At 43.0% G+C, this 21416-nt stretch overlaps 1 protein-coding gene across 1 annotated transcript in view; it reads left to right on the plus strand.

Moving 5' to 3' along the window:
• Nucleotides 1–16799: 16799 nt before the first annotated feature.
• Nucleotides 16800–21416, plus strand: part of LOC133085202 (aromatase-like) — a 28040-nt gene continuing 23423 nt past the window's right edge. The window contains exons 1-2 of the mRNA XM_061182134.1: nucleotides 16800–16944; nucleotides 18960–19110. Coding sequence (XP_061038117.1) covers nucleotides 16800–16944; nucleotides 18960–19110 — 296 coding nt within the window. The remainder of the gene's footprint in view (nucleotides 16945–18959; nucleotides 19111–21416) is intronic.

Below are 21416 nucleotides of genomic sequence, written 5' to 3' on the forward strand. Positions count from 1 at the left end.
AGGTTCCCTCTATGCCCACTTTCTGGAGAGTTTTTATCATAACTGGGTGTTGAATTTTGTCCAAAGCTTTTTCTGCATCTATTGAGATGATCATATGGTTTTTATTCTTCAATTTATTAATATGGTGTATCACCTTGATTGATTTGCATATATTGAAGAATCCTTGCATCCCTGGGATAAATCCCACTTGATCATGGTGTATGATCCTTTTAATGTGTTGTTGGATTCTGTTTGCTAGTATTTTGTTGAGGATTTTTGCATCTATATTCATCAGTGGTATTGGTCTGTAATTTTCTTTGTTTGTTGTATCTTTGTCTGGTTTTGGTATCAGAGTGATGGTGGCCTCATAGAATGAGTTTGGGAGTGTTCCTTCCTCTGCAATTTTTTGGAACAGTTTGAGAGGATGGGTGTTAGCTCTTCTCTAAATGTTTGATAGAAATCACCTGTGAAGCCATCCGGTCCTGGACTTTTGTTTGTTGGAAGATTTTTAATCACAGTTTCAATTTCATTACTTGTGATTGGTCTGTTCATATTTTCTAATTCTTCCTGGTCCAGTCTTGGAAGGTTATACCTTTCTAAGAATTTGTCCGTTTCTTCCAGGTTGTCCATTTTATTGGCATAGAGCTGCTTGTAGTAGTCTCTTAGGATGCTTTGTATTTCTGCGGTGTCTATTGTAACTTCTCCTTTTTCATTTCTAATTTTATTAATTTGACTCCTCTCCTTTTTCTTGATGAGTCTGGCTAATGGTTTATCAATTTTGTTTATCTTCTCAAAGAACCAACTTTTAGTTTTATTGATCTTTGCTATTGTTTTCTTTGTTTCTATTTCATTTATTTCTGCTCTGATCTTTATGATTTCTTTCTTTCTGCTAACTTTGGGTTTTGTTTGTTCTTCTTTCTCTAGTTCCTTTAGGTGTAAGGTTAGATATTTTATTTGAGATGTTTCTTGTTTCTTGAGGTAGACTTGTGTAGCTATAAACTTCCCTCTTAGAACTGCTTTTGCTGCATCCCATAGGTTTTGGATCATCGTGTTTTCATTGTCATTTGTCTCTAGGTATTTTTTGATTTCCTCTTTGATTTCTTCAGTGATCTCTTGGTTATTTAGTAATGTACTGTTTAGCCTCCATGTGTTTGTGTTTTTTACGGTTTTTTCCCTGTAATTCATTTCTAATCTCATAGTGTTGTGGTCAGAAAAGATGCTTGATATGATTTCAATATTCTTAAATTTACTGAGGCTTGGTTTGTGACCCAAGATGCGATCTATCCTGAAGAATGTTCTGTGCGCACTTGAGAAGAAAATGTAATCTGCTGTTTTTGGATGAAATGTCCTATAAATATCAATTAAATCTATCTGGTTTATTGTGTCATTTAAAGCTTGTGTTTCCTTATTAATTTTCTTTTTGGATGATCTGTCCATTGGTGTAAGTGAGGTGTTAAAGTCCCCCACTCTTACTGTGTTACTGTCGATTTCCTCTTTTATAGCTGTTAGCAGTTGCCTTATGTATTGAGGTGCTCCTATGTTGGGTGCATAAATATTTACAATTGTTATATCTTCATCTTGGGTTGATCCCTTGATCATTATGTAGTGTCCTTCCTTGTCTCTTGTAACATTCTTTATTTTAAAGTGTATTTTATCTGATATGAGTACTGCTACTCCAGCTTTCTTTTGATTTCCATTTGTATGGAATATCTTTTTCCATCCCCTCACTTTCAGTCTGACTCTGTCCCTAGGTCTGAAGTGGGTCTTTTGTAGACAACATATATATATGGGTCTTGTTTTTGTATCCATTCAGCAAGCCTGTGTGTTCCGGGTGGAGCATTTAATCCGTTCACGTTTAAGGTAATTATTGATATGTATGTTCCTATGACCATTTTCTTAATTGTTTTGGGTTTGTGTTTGTAGGTCCTTTTCTTCTCTTGTGTTTCCCACTTAGAGAAGTTCCTTTAGCATTTGTTGTAGAGCTGGTTTGGTGGTGCTGAATTTTCTTAGCTTTTGCTTGTCTGTAAAGCTTTTGATTTCTCCATCGAATGTGAATGAGATCCTTGCCGGGTAGAGTAATCTTGGTAGTAGGTTCTTCCCTCTCATCACTTTAAGTATATCATGCCACTCCCTTCTGGCTTGTAGAGTTTCTGCTGAGAAATCAGCTGTTAACCTATGGGAGTTCCCTTGTATGTTATTTGTCAATTTTCCCTTGCTGCTTTCAATAATTTTTCTTTGTCTTTAATTTTTGCCAATTTGAAACACTATGTGTTTCTCCTTGGGTGTATCCTGTATGGGACTCTCTGCACTTACTGGACTTGGGTGGCTATTTCCTTTCCCACGTTAGGGAAGTTTTCAACTATAGTCTCTTCAAATATTTTCTCGGGTCCTTTCTCTCTCTCTTCTCCTTCTGGGACCCCTATAATGTGAATGTTGTTGCATTTAATGTTGTCCCAGAGGTCTCTTAGGCTGTCTTCATTTCTTTTCATTATTTTTTCTTTATTCTGTTCCACAGCAGTGAATTCCACCATTCTGTTTTCCAAGTCACTTACCCATTCTTCTGCCTCAGTTATTCTGCTATTGATTCCTTCTAGTGTACTTTTCATTTCAGTTACTGTATTGTTCATCTCTGTTTGTTCTTTAATTCTTCTAGATCTTTGTTAAACATTTCTTGCATCTTCTCGATCGTTGCCTCCATTCTTTTTCCTAGGTCCTGGATCATCTTCACTATCATTATTCTGAATTCTTTTTCTGGAAGGTTGCCTATCTCCACTTCATTTAGTTGTTTTTCTGGGGTTTTATCTTGTTCCTTCATCTGGTACATAGTCCTCTGCCTTTTCATCTTTTCTATCTTTCTGTGACTGTGGTTTTTGTTCCACAGGCTGCAGGATTGTAGTTCTTCTTGCTTCTGCTGTCTGCCCTCTGAGTATTCTTTCTTATGCACACTTTTTTGTTATATATATGTAGTAGAATTTATCAATTTGTGTGTGTGTGTGTGTGTGTGTGTGTTTGTGGTTAAATAAAAGATCCTTTCAAATTCTGCTATTATTAGTCAAATCACTCATATTTTCACATACTACTTTTATTATTTTATTCTTCATGGGTTTTTTTGGTCTATCTGGAATTTAATTTGGTGCTAAAAGTGATTTAGAGATCCACCTTTTTTTTCATATAATGATCTAGTTGTCTGAACACCATTAAATGAATAAGTTACATTTTCCTTAACTGATGCAACTTTAATAATGTAAAATATTCCCAATATGTATATGCCTTACTTTCTATTCTATATTAATGATCTAGTCATGTAATTTTACCATGTTGTTTTAATTATTATAGATTTATAACATTATAATATTTGGTATGACCAGTACCTTTTCATTTACAGTTTTCTACAATTTTTCTCTCCAAGAATATGTTTCTTTTTCATGTGACCTTAGATTCAATCTATATGCATAAAAATGTGAATTTTGCCATGAAAGTAATTAAGTTTCGATTAATTTAGGGAGACTTTACATCTTTTGATATGGATGTATCAGTATCAAAGTCTTCTCAAATATACAGAATCTCAAACATAGCAGACCTTTTTGATGCTCAAGGCTTCTTCTGTAACCTCCTTTTTTGGTGTGCTTAATTTAGCGTTTTAATTGTGTTTTTGGTGTATATCCATTTATATGATGACATTTATTTAGGGAGGTATTTTATCCATTTTGTCACTATTGCAAGTGAATTCTTTTCTCCCATCCTGTCTTCTGATTGCTGCGTCTATATGGTTAAATGTTTATAAATAGTTAAAGAGTTCATAAATTCCCTAAATTTATATCACTTAACAGAAGGAAGAGAATTTAATTTCTTTCTATACCAATCACCAACACACTTAGTAGAAAATGAACCTAGGTCTACATACAAAAACAAAAGACCATTTTGTGTCCTCTTCTTATCCAATCTTAAAACATCCTCATAAGGGAGATGTTATGATTATCCTCATTTTACAAGAAATATGAGATCAGTGCAGTTTGATGGCTCACTCCAGCTCCACAAAATCAATGATTCTGTTCAGGCAGCTTAAACAACCTTCTCGGTCCATCTCCAACTGGTTCATGAAGTCACCCCTACCACAAGGCTTTCGTCCCTGTGTTTTGTGTGAAAATCTATGTAGAAGAAAGAGGAAAACAGTGCAGTTTCTTTCAAACCTCAGAAAAGGCAGAAATAAACTTCACAAAATCCTAGAACAGAAGCTGAGGCAGATGGACAGAACTCAGAAAGAGAGCCAGCTAGAACCCTTGGAGGGATGAGTTTCTCAGGAAAAGTCAGGCAGGATCGTGCCTGGTTAGAGAAAAAGCAAGTCACTACATTTGTCTGTATGTTTATTCTGAATGGTTTTTCCACTCCTTATATATATATATACATCTTTGGTAAATTTTCAACTGTTTTATATAATGAAGTTTTGTGTGGTGTTTTACAAAGAGAAATCTATTTTTATGGAGCTAGAATATGGTGAGGCTAATTTTGTAGCTTATCAAAAAGCAGGTGCTCTGCAGGGAGGCAAGTGAGTCTCTGTGGACACTTAGTGAACATTTCTAAATGGGAAACAGCAAAGGAAGGTTCTGAGGGACAGCCACTGAGAGGCCAGGGCAGTCTGGGCAGGAAACCCATAGTCGTCATTTCTGAATAGAAGCACATGGTATTTGAAAGATCTTGAAAAATTGCTTGCAGTATTTAAGGTGAAGCAACACAAATAGAACAGGAGCTCTCACCTGATCTATGTGTCATGCTCCTCTTCTGCTCTGCAATATGATTTCCACATTTTCTCTTAACTAGAGTGCTGCTTTGTTGACCTAAATATCCGTATTCAGTCTACGGACCCTGTGAGCTGATAGTACTCTATGTTCAAACCTGATTTACTTGATTTTTCCACCTTCAAACCTGCCTTCGCCTGTGACACATGCCCTCCTTGTTCTCCAGCTACTACAGCCTGTCATCCAAGCCTATCATTTTTGCTTTCAAAACAAATTAAACCTTTCTCCTCATTTATTAAACACATTTTGACTGGGCACTGACTGCTGGTATATTCAGCCACAGCACTGGGCACAGGGTAGAGAAATGAGGGCGGTACCACATGTGGTCATGGGAAAGGGCATATTGACAGAAGGTTTCAGGTGAAACTGTGCAGCTCAGGTCAAGAAGGATGAGGAGCTTCCCTGCTGGGCTTCCTGACATGAACTCTTTCTAATTCAATCCACCATGCCTTCTCTTCAGCCTGACTGCTCTCCTTCATTCCTGACTCAAAGCTTTCAAGTTCCTTCCTTCATCCATTCAGCTCATGCACCGAGTCTGTATGGCTCTGTGCTCAGAGATACATATGGGGTGAGATCCAGTCCCTGGCCTTAAGGAGCTCAGCAGAAGAAAGATCAGCAGACCCACAATTATGGAGAGAGCAGCCTGAAGCAGGGATAACAGGTGCTCTGGGGTCTCAGAGAGGGCATGAGAAATTCTGCTAGGCAATGGAAGGAGCTGGCCTGAAAGATGACCCTGAAGAAGTTTATCAGCTAGAGGTGGGCTAAGGTTAGGCAGAGAGCATCCCAGGCACAGGGAGCTGCAGGTGGAAAGACACAGAAGAATGAACGGAGGGCTCAGGGATAGCAGTCCCTCTGCACGGTGGGAGAGGAGGTGTATGGTCAGCGTGGTAATAACCCAGATTCCGACCACACCACTGGATGTGATGGCCATATGTTCCCTCCACCCTGTGGATTTACCATCCCTGAGGATGCCTGAGGCAATAACAACTAATAATAAGGTTTCAAATGAATGAAATCCCATGCAGCCACTTCTGACTCTCATCTCACATGCCGCTGCATGGACATGGCTGGGCTTGTACGGGGCTCAACAGTCACTGTGAATCAGGCTCTGGGATCAGGGCTCATATTCACAAGTCACAGTGTGGACTGAAGGAGTATAAGTTGTACAACTGAGGCATCTATTGCCCTAGCTGCAGGAGTGTTGGCATCTTATGGCTCAGATGAATTTTCCTCTAGGACTTGCTCTCATTTGAAGAGAGTGACCTCACCCAAAGCCATGATCCCTTCCCATAACTCACATCTAGTGATAACCCACATCCAGTGATGGATGCAGGGAACAAAGCCTAGGTCCCTTACCTTGATACAGAACAACTCTAAGGGACCACTCCAGCTCCAGGGCCTCCCATGGGACTGGCTGACCTTGTCACTCTGCATGGCCATTCAGCTCCCTCTTCCTAATCCTGCTTCCTTCACTCCACCATAGGCGTTCATCCCAAGAGCACTCCCAATGCACACAAGTCTCTGCCTCAGAGTCTGCTCTCCAGAGAACCTGATCCACAACAGATACCCTAGGCAGCCTGGTTCCCATTCAAACAAGACCAGATAGTATTAACATAGTTTCAGAAAGACTGTATCAATCTGAAGGAAGTTGGTCAGCCATGGAAACCAGGTAAGGTAGTTACTGGCAGTGCTCACTCATGCATGTGCTGGAAGAAGGGGCCTTGTCAGGGGCTCATAAGCTGTGTTCCACCTGGAAAAACACTTCTCTCCTGGGGAGCTGGATGTGTAGGGCTACTGAAATCTGGTGCCATTAAATGAACCCACATCTCGTAACTAAATCCTCTTTCCCATTTCTCATGCTCATCAAGAAGCAGTGTGATTTTCATCTGCATTTCTGTGTACCTGCAGGTAGAGAGTGCCTGGATGCGTGGTCCTTCTGGCAGTTAAAATTTCTTATTTTCAATTATCACATTGACATTCAGGCTTGGAGTCCACCACTTGAAAACTCCATCAGCCTGAGTGGACTGATGGGTGCTGAGAGAGTGGGAAAGATATATGTGGAAGCCCACAAGGTGGAGCCTAAAATTTGGATGACAGTCAATCCACCATGGCATTGCCCTTCTGGGGGTCTCCTGGTACACAAACAGTCAACTTCTTCTTATGATATTTTAGCCTAGACTTTCAAATGTCCATAGACTTAACTCAGAGGGAACACAGAAACAGTTCTGCTTTCCCAGTGTAGCCCCTTCTCAGACCAAACTCACTAGGAAACAAACCTCTTTTCCTTCAGATGTCAGGGGAGATGGCTGTTGGGAGGTTAAAGAGTTTTTTCACAAGCAAAGGAAAGGAAAGGAATTGAGAGCCTCCCCTGGAGTGAGCAAGGACCAAGGGCCTCCTGTTAGCAGATATGGTTGGTATATTAAAGCAAGATTTCTGTAAGTAATCCCTTGAAATAAAGGAGATGATTTTGCTGGTAACTGCTTTCTGAGTTCACTTTAAACCTCAACAGTAAATTGACTGATGTTGGTGAAATAAAAATTCACATTTTAAGGCAAGACTAGAAAAATTTAAACATAAAGCTTTTTCTCTGCCCTTTGGCCCCTTTCCTCCTCTCTCGTGTTCACTGTGCATCTGCATTATGCATTAACCAGACCTCCCCAATGGCAAAAATACCTGCTTAACCATAAAGATCACTTTTTCTTCTTCTGACGTCAATCAGGTAAGTCCTTAGAAGATAACATTCCTTTCTCAACGCTGTAAGGTGTCACAATGACCCACTACTCACTTTTTACCTGTGGATATCTTGGCTATTTTTATGTACAATGACATTATATCATTTCCCTTAAAGACAGCAGTTGACGATCACACTGGTCAGATGACCTGGGGAGACACTGAGCCATACCTAGCAGAAGTTCTTAGCTTAAATACTTATTGGGACCCTATTAATATTATTAGCTATATTACTTGTATTCTGCCTCTTTTAGAAGATGATTATTTCTCGCATTACCAAATGTGTGATTGAGCCTCAGATACAATCATTGATGATTAGATGACTTGAATCTATTGACCAAATATACAGTCCTACAAGATCAATGATTTTAATAGTGTAACTCTAGATATGAGAAGAAGCAACAAGAGGGAACCATTTCCTGGACCATAATGGACTAGTAAGACAGGCAGTCCAGAGGCTTTTGGCTACTGTTAACAGGGCCTAGTCCAGTAATAAGTGGCCTATCAATGAAATCCTCACCTGATATGGGCATAAACATTCCTAGCCCCTTGGGACAAATTGGTCATGAAATGCCTCCAAACCTTGGTTGAAATTAAAACCTAAACAAAGGGAAGGGACTGTAAAATAAAGAATGTTACCCACCATCCAGTTCTACAAGAATCAAATTATTAGCCACTGCCATCACTGACATGCAATGTACCCTGAAAGGAATTCAGGGTGAGGATCAGGGTGAGGCACTCTATGCTAAGGGAAAACTGGCAGAACAAGACTTTAGATAGTTGGATATTTTCAACAAAAATTTTTTATGAACTCAGTTTCTTTTATCTTCCCATAGTTAGAAAAGCACTGAAGCCATTAACTGTTTGTTTCTCATGAATACTAGCAATCTTGTACTGAAATGAGTGCTTCATTGCACGTACCCCTTCACCAAAATCACATATACGCTGACCTCCCCACCATGACTCTTTGAAGCAGTTCTCAGAACTTTTGCAGAAACTGTCTCCTTGGTTATAAACCTCAGTTGCCTCAAATAAAAGTTTCCATTTACTGCTTAGATTGACTATTGATTAATTTTTTCATTGGCCATAATGTAAGTAAATAGCGAGTCAAAATCGTGTCAGCCCAGCTGCTTGATGCCTAAAGAACATCCACTCAGCTTCCAGTCCCCGAGAGCAGGAGGCCAGGCGATTACCTTCCAGATCCTGTCTTTGAAAAATGGAATTCTGGATGGACATTTCCTGTCTCTCACAATCTGGTGTTTCTTTGTGGGGAGAGGGGTATTCTCCAAGTCTCTGATTTTGAAAACTGACTTCAAAATGGAATTTAGGAAATCACTCTCATCTCTACACCACCTCTATCTCCTCCCTAATCTCTCTCCTCGACACTGCATTACATCCTGTTCCTCTATGACGTGTGGGTCCCCAGAGGTCTACTAGAGGAGAACATGTACAACCTCTGGTCATTTGGTCAGTTGAGGTGACTTTCTCCAGGACAGGTGTCTGTGTCAGGTGGACCTGATTACATGATGGTAGAGGTGCCAGCAAGGCCTGTCTCAGAGTGGCAGTGCGGGTGGAGAGCTCCAACTATCTCCCCAAGCCCCTCTCTTGCTCCTTAGGCAAAGGAGGCACAGGGAGTGTCATGAGCAGAGCCCAGAACTGATTCTTAGACCAGGGCACCTTCCACCAGGACATTTGCTGAGCTGTTTCACTAACACACTAACCAATCACACATTTACACAACTACTTAGTCCACAAATGTTCACTAAGCCCCTACCATGGGAAAGCACAGAGCTTGGGTCACTAAACGGAGTGGGAAGAAGTGTGGATGCTGGTGGGGGGAGCCATAGATGGGCACATGCAGAAGGACACGATGTAGACCCTGGAGTAGTAGCCCGTGTCTGCAGGACGCCTTAGCTCCAGGGGACAGAAGAGGATTCGAAAGGTCATATGAAGGGCCAGGGGAAACATCCCCACCTCACAACTTGGTAGAGGGCTCCAGGCCCTTCGAACAGAGGACAGCCACTGCCAGCCAGGACCAGCTTCACAATCTGTGGGACCCAGAGCAAAATTAAAATCTGAGGCCCTTTGCTCAAAAAAAAAAAAAAAAAGTATTAAAATCAAGACAGTAAGAGCAGAACATTAATCCAAGCATGGGGCTCTTCTAAGTACAGGACCCCGTGTGATTGCACACTTCACACACCCATGGAGCTGGCCCTGATGCTACTCATATTTACCATTTCATTCACAAAGCCAAGGAATGTCAGACCACCCAGTACCTAATACAGACAACTACTGACCAAAAAAAGGAAGCAGAGGCCCAGAGAAATGAAGTGACTTGTCCACGGTCTCACAGCTGGTTACTGGCAGCCAAGTCTCCTTAGAAAACAGCTACACCCTGCTTTTGCCAATCAGAATTATATCTTATAGATTTGTCTACTTGCTTGTTTACTTCCTACTGTAAAGCTAGCTAGGTGTAGGATAAAAAGAAGAAAATATGCTCCTTTGAACATAAAATAAGGCCCCCCCAAACCTGAAGGCAGAACCCTTTATCTGCCCCAGATTCTCCAGCCACCACTGCTGGCTCCTCTTTCTGGGGAAGAAGCCCAGGTCCACCCAGGAAGTCTTTCCACTGTCCAGATGCTCAGGCATGGCTCATGGCACTCCACCACGTGACTGGCATCTTTCGAGGGTCTCCTGACCATCCCTGATGTGGGTGAGGGGGGGCAGAGCACAAATCACAACCTGTCACCGCTGAAAGGACCATGGAGATGAGCAGAATAACACTTCCATTCTATAGATCAGAGACCTGAGGCCCACAGAAGGGCTGTGGAGAGTTGGGAGAAGAACAAAGGTCTGCTGGTAGAGAGCTCCCCAAATGCCAGTCTTGGCTCAGAGACTGTGTGTGACCATATTGCCAGCTGTACTTCCTTCTCTACAACATTGGGAGGTAAGCGGAGAAGAAAGACAAGAAGGTGTGATGGAAGGGGTTTCTGAGCCAGACAGACCTGGCCAGTTCTGCTGCTTTCCAGCTGTACAAGTTTTGCTATCATGGAAATACTAAGTCTCAGTTTCCCCAGCTAGAAAATGAGGATAGAATGTACCCCACACATTGCATGCAATGAGATGAGATGCCTAAGAGGCCCTGATCCTGCCATTATAGCATATGCTCAACCAAGGTTGTGTCATGCCCACCCTCTCTCTCTTCCTCTGCATCAGGAGTTCCAGCTGGGGCCACAAGCAGATTTGGAAACCTTTCATGGGTGGTGTGAGGTGAAGCATCCCAGCATCTAGTTGCATCTCCTGAAAGACATGGACCCGAAGACCTTTTGAGAAAAGACTTTAACCATGTATACAACTGGGGTTCTGACTCACTGGCAAACTAGGGTTCAGTGGGAGAGGTAGGGAGAAGCAGGGGGATCCTCATTATGGATTAGCAAAGGCCTGGTGTCACATCAGACACACCCAGAATGCCCAGAAATCTTTGAGGGAAGAGGGAAACTTGAAATAGCTGCTAAGACCCTGTGCGCCAGCAGGGGAAGTTATTAAGTAGTAAAATCCATGAGCTCCCATTAAGGGGGTCTCCTGGTTACTCAGGCTGCTGAGGCCTGCAATTGCCTCCACCCCACACAATGCCATGAAGAAGCCTACAGGGGCCCCTATGGGTGGGGGACTCCAAGGATTGCCCATTGGCCATTTCTGTCACCAAAGCTGCTCCTTTCCAGCTCACCACTCATGCGCCCTCCTCCATGTACCTTTCATCCCCTCCTGCCTTCACTCCTGCTGACTCTCAGCTTAAAAGCCCCTTTGTACCCAAAGAAGTCTTCTCCTGTCTCAGCGCCTCTCCTTGGGGAAGCTCTTCTCATCCCATCAGCAGGAACCTCAAACACATTTGTGGTCCTTCACACTGGCCTGGATCTCTCTCCCGTGGCAGCCTCTCCCTGGGGCTGGGACCCAGGCCTTTGTCCCCAGACACTGTGAACCTCCTGGGGCAAGAAACTTTGAACTGGTCACCTCTGTACACTCCTCAGTGCCTGACGCAGTGTTGGTGAGTGTCTTTGGTTCAATAAAATGGGATAATTGGGTCACTAATTATTCCACACACGTGCAAGTCTCTGCCCTCTACATTTCAGTCCCAGCGTTTGAGAAAAACAGAAAAGCGGGGCAAGAGGCCCAGATGCATCCCTTCCTGTGCTGAGAGCAGCATTGGGGGAGTAAGCAGAAGCCCCCGGTACCCTTCCCCACCTCCTGCACCACACACACCAACCAACACATGCACACTGCAGAGCCTTCACTGGTTTCCGGGCATTTCACTATCTTTGCCATTTTTCCGATGGCCTATGGGTCACAGAAAGGGGTCACACATGAGGTCACTGGGAGGGTTTACACCACAATCTCCCTGCAATTCACTAGGGAAATCCACCCCTGCAGACCCACCACCTACAGGTTTTCCACAGCCCTGGTCTCCCAAGTGCCAGCCCTCAAGACCCCTTGCTTCCGCATGTCCTCAGGCACTTGGAGCTCCCCAAGGCTTCCATGTCCTGAGCAACCCCTCCTACCCAGAAGCACCTGTCTCTGAACCTGTGTATCCAGCCTTGGCTCTCTCTGCAGTGCCATGGACTCTGATTACAGACACTCCCATCAGAGTTCCTGCAGGGGACGAGGGCACATTTAAAACCATGCACACAAGGATGGAGGGCTGAGTTCTGGAGCATAGGCACTTCTGCGGAGAGAAGAGGGGGTGAGGGCTTGGACTTAGTTGTACAGTTCTAGTTCTCTAAAGTGACGGGCAGGGGTTCTAAAGCCAATGTGGCAAATAGGAGGGGTGTCCATGGTTGGCAAAATACTCTGTGTGTTGTGTGCACACATATTTCATAATTTAAATCTTTTAAAAAGAACAAAAGCACTTGAGGATATAAGTACAACATACTTCAGAAACATATGACAGCAGTAGGACTCTCCTAGACCTTCTGTTCATTCTTAGGCATTGGAATAATTTTGGCCTCAGTCTGCTCCCCAAATCAGCTCTCCTGAGGGACCTTCCTCCCCTCCTCTTCCCTAGCCAACCCTGGGCCCCTGCTCCTTCTTCCTTCCTGCCTGTGGCTGGCCTGCACCCCTTTCTTCCTGGGGCCCAATCATCTCTGCTTCTGAGACCAAGCCTGGCCCAACCAGCCCCCAAATTCTCCCCCATCCTGCACATTCTTACCTTCTTCCCAGTGGCCCTCAGGCTGCTTAGGGCTGCCAGCCACAGAGCCCACATTGAAATTAACAAAAGGAATGCCTACAGAATCCTCACACATTCCTTCAATCTCATAGGAAGAAGGGTGTGGCCAAGAAGATCCTGAACTTTCCTCCCAGGGTCACACCAAAATTACGACTATTTACAGAGCAACTACTGATGAGAAAGGTCTGAAGACTAGCAGAAAGGATCTTCTACAACTAAAGATATAAAAAAGGAACCACAACGAGACAGGTAGGAGGGACGGGAGACATGGTTAAGATCCCTACACCCCAGGTGGGCAACCTACTAATGGGAGGATAATTATGACTGCAGATGTCTTCCCCAATGAGTCAGGCGTCTGAACCCCACATTGGGCTCCCCAGCTGGACGTTCTACACCAAGAAGATGAGCCCCCCCCCCCCCCAGAACTTCTGTGTTTTTGTAATGGCTAAAATCAAACTTATTTATTTTTTTACTTAGTTTTTATTGAAATATAGTTGATTTATATATATATACTTTTTTAGATTCTTTTCCATTAGCAGTTATTACATGATATTGAGTATAGTTCCCTGGGCTATACAGTAGGTCCTTGTTGGCTATCTATTTTATATATAGTAGTGTATATATTTTAATCCCAAACTCCCCTTTGGGATTGATCCCTCCCCCAACCTTGCCCCTTTGGTAACCATAAGCTTGTTTTCTATGTCTGTCAGTCTGTTCCTGTTTTGTAAATAAGTTCACTTGTATCTTTTTCTTAGATTCCACATATAAAAGCAATATCATATGATATTTGTCTTTGATACTAACTTCACTTAGTATGTTAATCTCTAGGTCCATCCATGTTGCTGCAAATGACATTCTTTCTTTTTTTTTTTTTTTTTTTTACAGCTGAGTAAGATTCCATTGTGTATATATACCACATCTTCTTTATCCATTCATCTGTCAACGGACACTTAGGATGCTTCCATGTCTTGGTTATTGTAATAAATAGTGCTGCTATGAACATTGGGGTACATGTATCTTTCCAAATTACAGTTTTCTCTGGACAAATGCCCAGAAGTGGGATTGCTGAATCATATGTTAGCTCTATTTTTAGTTTTTTAAGGAAACTTCATACTGTTTTCCATAGTGGCTGCACCAATTTACACACCAACAGTGGTGTAGGAGGGTTCCTTTTTCCCCACAACCTCTTCAGCATTTATTATTTGTAGACTTTTTCATGATGGCTATTCTGAGCCATGTGAAGTGATACCTTACTATAGTTTTGATTTGCATTTCTCTAATAATTAGTGATATTGAGCATCTTTTCATGTGCCTGTTGGCCATCTGTATGTCTTCTCTGGAGAAATGTCTATTTAGATCTTCTGCCCATTTTTTTTATTGGGTTGTTTGTTTTTTTTTATATTGAGCTGCATGAGCTGTTTGTATATTATGGAAATTAATCCCTTGTGGGTCACATCGTTTGCAAATATTTTCTCCCATTCCTTAAGTGGGCTTTTTGCTTTGTTTATGGTTTCCTTTCCTGTGCAAAAGCTTTTAAGTTAAGTTAGGTTCCATTTGTTTATTTTTGTTTGTATTTTCATTATTCTAGGAGACAGATCCAAAAAGATATTGCTGCGATTTATGTCAAAGAGTGTTCTGCCTATGTTTCCCTACAGGAGTTTTACAGTATCCGATCTTACATTAAGGTCTTTAATCCATTTTTAGTTTATTTTTGTATATGGTGTTAGAGAATGTTCTAATTTCATTCTTTTACATGTAGCTGTCCAGTTTTACCGCGCTGTCCAGTTTTCCGAGCACCACTTTTGGAAGAGACTGTCTTTTCTCCATCGTATTTTCTTGCTTCCTTTGTTGTAGATTAATTGGCCACAAGTGCACGGTCAATGCACTTTATTTCTGGGCTCTCTATCCTGCAGAACATTTGGCTTTAAGGCCAGTAGGGCTACTTTTGGGAGAGCCAGAGGTCTGTGGAGAATAGAGAATCCCGTCCTAAAAGGTGCCTATAAAATTTCACATGCTCCAAGTCCAAGAGCAGAAGAAGTAATTTGAAAGAAGCCTGGGTAAAACCCACTTGTTGATCTTAGAGAGCCTCCCAGAGAGGCAAGAGGCAACTGAAACTCAGCCTAGGAACTTAGATACTGGCAGCAGTCACTAATGAGAGCACATCCCACTAAGAGAGCACTGGTGCTGGTAATCACCATTGTGGAATTCTCTGTCTAGATTATTAGTGCAGTGACCTGCCCTTGTCCACTTGCGAGTCTGCCTCAGTCCCGGGAAGCCCCAGTCCAGGCAGTTAGCTGGGCAGGGATACTGCCCCACTCACCAGCAGGCCTGCTGCCGAAGGGCACCCTGCGTACCCAGTAGCTCCAGGACTGGCCCTACCCACCAATAGGCCAGCAAAGCCCCAGGACCTCCAGGACCCTGACACTAGCCATCAGACACAGGCCCACACACCAGAAGGCCTACATTAGCCCTAAATCCAGCCTCACCAACCACAGGTAGGCCCCAGCACTGGTCCCAACCACCCTCAGGTTGACGCCCACTCCTGAAACCCAGGGCACTGCAGCCAGAGACCCTGGGACCCAGCTCTGCCCACCAGAGGGTCAGTACTAGCCCTGAGGCCCCTCCTCAGCCCTGCCACTGCCCACCAGCCAGCTAACATCTACAACAGAAACTCAGGACCTTGAAGCCAGACACAGAGCCACCCACCAGTGAGTCACTCCTAGGCCTGGGACTGTCCTCACCCATCACTGGGAGGACAACAGCCCTGAGAAAACCATGGCACTGCAGCCAGTTGTGTCAGGGTCTGGTGCACTCACCAGTGGGCTATCACTAGCTCTGGGTCAGCTCGGAGCCCACGGCCACACAAGTCAGGAATTGGCCCTGCCCACCAGTGGGCGTACACCAGGCTCAGATATCCCTAAGCCATGGCTCCACCCATCAACAGGCTGATCCAACTCTGGGAGCCCTGAACCTACCGCTGGCCACCCCAAGACCAAGCTTTGCCCACCACTAGACCAGCATTAGCCCAAGGACCCCCTTTCCCAGGGCTCTGTAGCCAATCATTTCATGACACGGCCCTGCCCACCTACAGGTGGCAGCCTATGCACAAGGCAGGGCCTGGCAACCAACCTGACACAGGTGCAGCTACACCAACCACCACGCCTACAGTAGTCAGCCTGCCACAACAGACAGACCCACGCAGTTCACATAGAGGGCACCACTAAAGCTTATTGCTTGGGTGACCAGAGGGGAGTGTGCTGCTGGGCCCCATAGGACATTTGCTCATGAGGCCACTTCTCCAAGACTGGAAACAAAACCAACCTACCAAACACATAGGAATAAAAATGGTGAATTAGGCAAAATGAGGCACCAGAGAAATATGTTCCAAATGAAGGAATAAGATAAAACCCCAAAAGAAGAACTAAGTGAAGTGGAGATAAGCAATCTACATGATAAAGAGTTTAAGGTTATGGTCATAAAGATGGTCAAAAGGTCAGAAGAAGAATGGATGAAGAGAGTGAGAAGTTAGAAGTTTTCCTTCTTACTGGAAAACCTTACTCTTTGGGGGAAGTAATTTTGAACAGGAAAGGGGTGAGGGATTGCTTTTTAAAAAAAAAAAATTGATTTGGCCTCCAGGGGAAAAGATTGCCTAAACCAGATGCTGACGAAGTCACAGAATGACTCCACCTCTGTAATGAGCTTCATTTTCATGTATTTTGGTAAGAAATTTGGCTCTCAGTTGAGAATTCAGTCACTCTACCTGTTCAAGGGCAAGACGATAAGGTTCTATCAGACCAAGTGTCTAAACAAAACTGAGACTCTACTAAGGTCAGAAATGCTGCACTTCAAGCCAAAAGATACTGGCTGGGGCTTGCTTGTTTTGACTTGTAACTACAAATCTGTCTTGTCTAAGTGTCCAATCACGTTATCAAACAAAGCACCCATCTCTACAGTACAGCATCCTCTGAAGCAACAGGAGTCCTAGATGTACCTTTGGGGGATTCTCTAATTTTTCTGCCACTCTGATTTCCACAGGACTTTAAGTTGCTTCCCCTGAGTTCAAGCAACACGAGATGGTTTTGGAAGTGCTGAACTCAGTGCATTATAACGTCACCAGCATGGTGACCGAAGTTGCGTCTGTTGCCAGCATTGCAATCCTGCTGCTCACTGGCTTTCTTCTCTTGGTTTGGAATTATAAAAACACATCCTCAATACCAGGTAACACAGTCATTTAGCTCTGTATCTAAGGAGAGTGTTTCCTTGGGCTTTTGGTCCATGAGGGTAAAGACAATTTTGCAAGACAGCGAAGAGTAAACCTGAGGAGATGGCTGAAGCCCAAGGCATATTAGCAAATGAACTCAGGTGAACATTTTTCTACCAATTATCTGCATATGTTAAATGAAAGCATTAAAAAATATCTTAGATAATCCCTTCCAGTCTGCATTTTGTTTCGGTAAAACAGACTTGGCAAAAGTATCCTTTAAAGTAAATTTAAGATGGGGTGGAACAAGGTAAAATTCCAGGTTTTGGATTTTTTTTAATTTAAATTCATTCCAATTTTGGTCTACAGGTGGAAATGTCTCTGGAATGCCTTCTGTACTCCTTTCTGTCTCCCTCCCACTTTGCCTCATCCATGTCCTCTACCCTCTCCCTTCTTGAACTTATTCCTTCTCTTTATCCCACTCTTCATTTTCTTTTATTCTTGGGCGTGGAGGTGCTGTGAGTACCACCGTAAGGGCTGGATGGGACCTGGACAGTGGAAGAAAAATGGGGAACACTATGGCTCCTTTGGAACCTCACACCCTGAAAGAATCTTCCACAAGCTCTGTGGATCAATCAAAAGTAGAGTATAATATAATTATCCAGATAATTCCAGTAGAAACCACACCACTCTACACTATCAGATTAACTCAAAATTCCCAGAAATATCAGACGGTTTTGTAGTTTCTTGGAAAATTCCTCATGGCAGGCATGTGTCCCCAGTCCCATAAAAAATTCTGTAAGTCAATCATCTACATATAATGTTATTAGAACAATCCTAAGATTAAGACCCCTTGACCCCAAGACTCCCAAACTTGTTTTGGTTATATAGACATTAACAAAGACTTTCCACTAAGGGCAAAAAGAATACCCTGATAATATTTTCCACATTAACCCAGCTACTTCAAAGTTAAGGAATAAACCTTGTTTGCCAGATTTGGGCTTAGACATCCAATTTAAAATGATTCACTCAAAAACTTAGATTATCTAAATTATCAGCACTGTACTGTCTCAGATAGTTGTGTGAGTTTTGGCTGAACGACTATTTCACTGACAGAATGGAATTAAAGGAATAAGATACAGAAATGGTATAACTTTACAATAAAACTCCTAAAACCATTCCAACAAGCTTTCGACGAACTTTTCACCACCACCACCACTAAAATCAAGCTACCAAGTTCGTTCTCCGACTCAAGCAACAGCAACTCCCCTGGCTGCTCACCAGATTCACAGTCTTCACAATTCTGTCATCGTCTGCGTCAGCAAGGTGTAAGGGCCACGGCTCTTCACTAAAACCACATCACTGGACTCAGACTCTGGTCTAGACACTGATCAGACCGCTGTCTCATTCCTCAATGCTTAGCTTTATTTTGTCTAATGAGATTTAGCTTAATATTCTCTTCTTAAACCAAATCCTTTTTGAAGGAAATAAAAAAGGAATGCATGCTTTTTGTTGGGACACTGTCTTTGCAGACCGTGTTTCTCACAGTTAAAAAGATGACACCCAAACCACAGACTAATTCAAACCCACCCATTCCATTGACTGGTGCTTTCAAACCCAAAGTTTTCAGACAAAACTAGGCAGCCAGACAGACCTGTGAGCTTGTCACTTGTCCTGGTTTTCGTGCCTGTTACCAGAGGGACTGATTGACTTGTACTTGAAACTCACTGACACCATTTAACACAGCAAGAATAGAGTAGACACATATTTCAGTCCGTTCAGACTGAAATGCTTGAGACCAAATGGAACTGGAGTGGTGTAGACTCTGGACTACTTTTTACTCATGGAGCTGTGAAGAGCGTCATGTTAACTTGTGTTGTTGTTTTAATCATTTTGTGTGTGTGATTCACCTATATACATCAGAAGATATAAAAGGACATCCAGATCAAAAGAACAAGAATAGCAGTAATTTAAAGCAGTTGCTCTTTTTGGTGTTGCGGAAATACTGATTGTGATCTGATGACTTTCCTAGGTCCTGGCTACTTTCTGGGAATTGGACCCCTCATTTCCTACTGCAGGTTCCTCTGGATGGGGATTGGCAGTGCCTGCAATTACTACAACAAGACGTATGGTGAATTCATAAGAGTCTGGATATATGGAGAGGAAACCCTCATTATTAGCAAGTAAGTCTGTTAATAATCGGGGACATATTTAAAAATCAAGGTTGGAATTTTCATATTAAAAACCAAACAAACTTATTTTGATATCTTGATGTCTGTTGCTAAAGATCTGTTTTTACTACTTTTTAAATGAAGGATGATGCCTGCAGCTCAGGATCTAGGACAGTGCTTCTCACCCTGGCTGCATATTAAATAACCCAAGGAGTGTTCAAAACCCCACTGCCCAGGCCACAAACCCAACTTTTACAGTCTCCTGGGAAGGAGGGACCCGGGCATCAGTAGTGTTTAGAGCCCCCCAAATGATTGCAACGTGCTACAGAGCTTGAGGAGGAAAAAAGGTAAGAAGCTTCCAGAGCAGAGGGCCTTTCCCTGGGGTTGGGGAAACACTTAAGCAGGTTGGAGGGGTTCTGTCTAATTTTCTTACCCTTAAGTGTAGTTCAGGTGGTAGGAGTGCAAGACTAGACCTGGAGGGAAGAATGAAGCACATGAGAAAGGACCAGAGGACCAGGACAGAAATTGCTCTTAGACACTAGATACTTAGATCACCAGATAAATTCCCAGGAACCCTGACCAGTTGCTGAAATAGGATCCTCGTTACAGCGCAGGTAGCATCTGGCAACACTGCTGTCTTAATTAGGAAAGTGACCTTAGCGACCCTGACAGGGTCAGGTGCTGATTCACGCTGAGAACATGACAAAAACTCACTCTGCCCTTCCCCTAGCTTTCCCAGTTCTTTCCCTTTCCTGTCCTCACTGGCTTTTCTCTGGTTGGAGTCTCTGTGTTCTCCTTAATTGCCTCCCAGCTGATCAATTTTCTTTTTTTTTTTTTTTAATTAATTTATTTATTTTTGGCTGTGTTGGGTCTTCGTTTCTGTGCGAGGGCTTTCTCTAGTTGCGGCAAAGCGGGGGCCACTCTTCATCGCGGTGCGCGGGCCTCTCACTATCGCGGCCTCTCTTGTTGCGGAGCACAGGCTCCAGATGCGCAGGCTCAGCAGTTGTGGCTCACGGGCCTAGTTGTGGCTCTGCGGCATGTGGGATCCTCCCAGACCAGGGCTTGAACCCGTGTCCCCTGCATTGGCAGGCAGATTCTCAACCACTGCGCCACTAGGGAAGCCCCAGCTGCTCAATTTTCTTAAGGGATGAGCTCCCCGCAGGAATAGGACATGTTTGTCCCCATCTCCTTCCCTTGCCTGCTCTTCAGGTCCTTCCAGAACTACCCATACCTCTTAAAAAGACCCCACTGGACGTCAGAAAGCTCTTTCTTTTTCTTTGAATAATATGCCAGGTTTTTTCTCTTTTGAAAATTTTGACGTCTGTAGTTATTACACCTGTGTAGAGATTATGGGCCAACTTTTCCAAGCAGCTTAGTTCTGAAGTGGGGGGCTGCAGAACTTTGGAGCAGGATGGGGTTATGCATGAAGTTATGCATGACACTATGTCATGTGTATATGTTAGTGTTTGTCATGAATATCAAAAATAGAATGTGAATAGCATCCATAAAGAGGAACTGGCATTTAACATGATAATTAGGATGATATTTGGCCATATGTTAGCAATTAACATAACAATTAAGGTTATAGTATTTGTATATCTGTTTTAGTCATTTCTGAATTTATAGCAAATTTATTCTTTTATTCTGTAAACATACATTTATTAGAATTTACTCTATACTAAGCACTGGATGACCCTAAACTACCATAGAAATTATTGGCTCTCCATTCATTCATTAAATAAATATTTATTGAGAACTTATTATGTATAACAGGTATCATGAACAAATCACTCCCAAATCCCTACCCTTGTAGAGGAATATATTGTTACAGTATTAATATACCAACAATAAAAGGCTAAAACATAGTATTATCAGTAGGGTGAACGACTGTCTTGGTTTACTTGGAACCAGAGGATTTCCCACGTTGTGGGATTTTTAAGCTGGGCAAACCAGGATGGTTGTCCACACCATTATCAGGTAGATATGGGCTACATAGAAGATGAGGTGGGTGGAGCAACTTTGGGATGGGGAGAAATCAGGATTCCATTTCAGATATTTTGACTTGACTTGCCTAGTACCGCTGAATAGGATATTAAGAAGGAAGTTCTAACCATTCAGACCTTCGACTGTAGTCAGAAACTAGCAAAGGAGGCTGAGAAGGACAGCCACACAGAGAAGGGAAAACCAGGAGAGTGTGGTGGTCTGAAAGCCAAGCGAGAATGCATGTTAGGGAGGATGGAATTGTCAACTCTCCAGATAGTGCCACATGACTGGACAGAGATGTGAGCACTGCATTTAGCACAAGGGAGGTAGGTCAT

Source organism: Eubalaena glacialis, chromosome 2 (genome assembly GCF_028564815.1).
Source record: "Eubalaena glacialis isolate mEubGla1 chromosome 2, mEubGla1.1.hap2.+ XY, whole genome shotgun sequence".
NCBI classification, from domain to species: Eukaryota; Metazoa; Chordata; class Mammalia; order Artiodactyla; family Balaenidae; genus Eubalaena; species Eubalaena glacialis.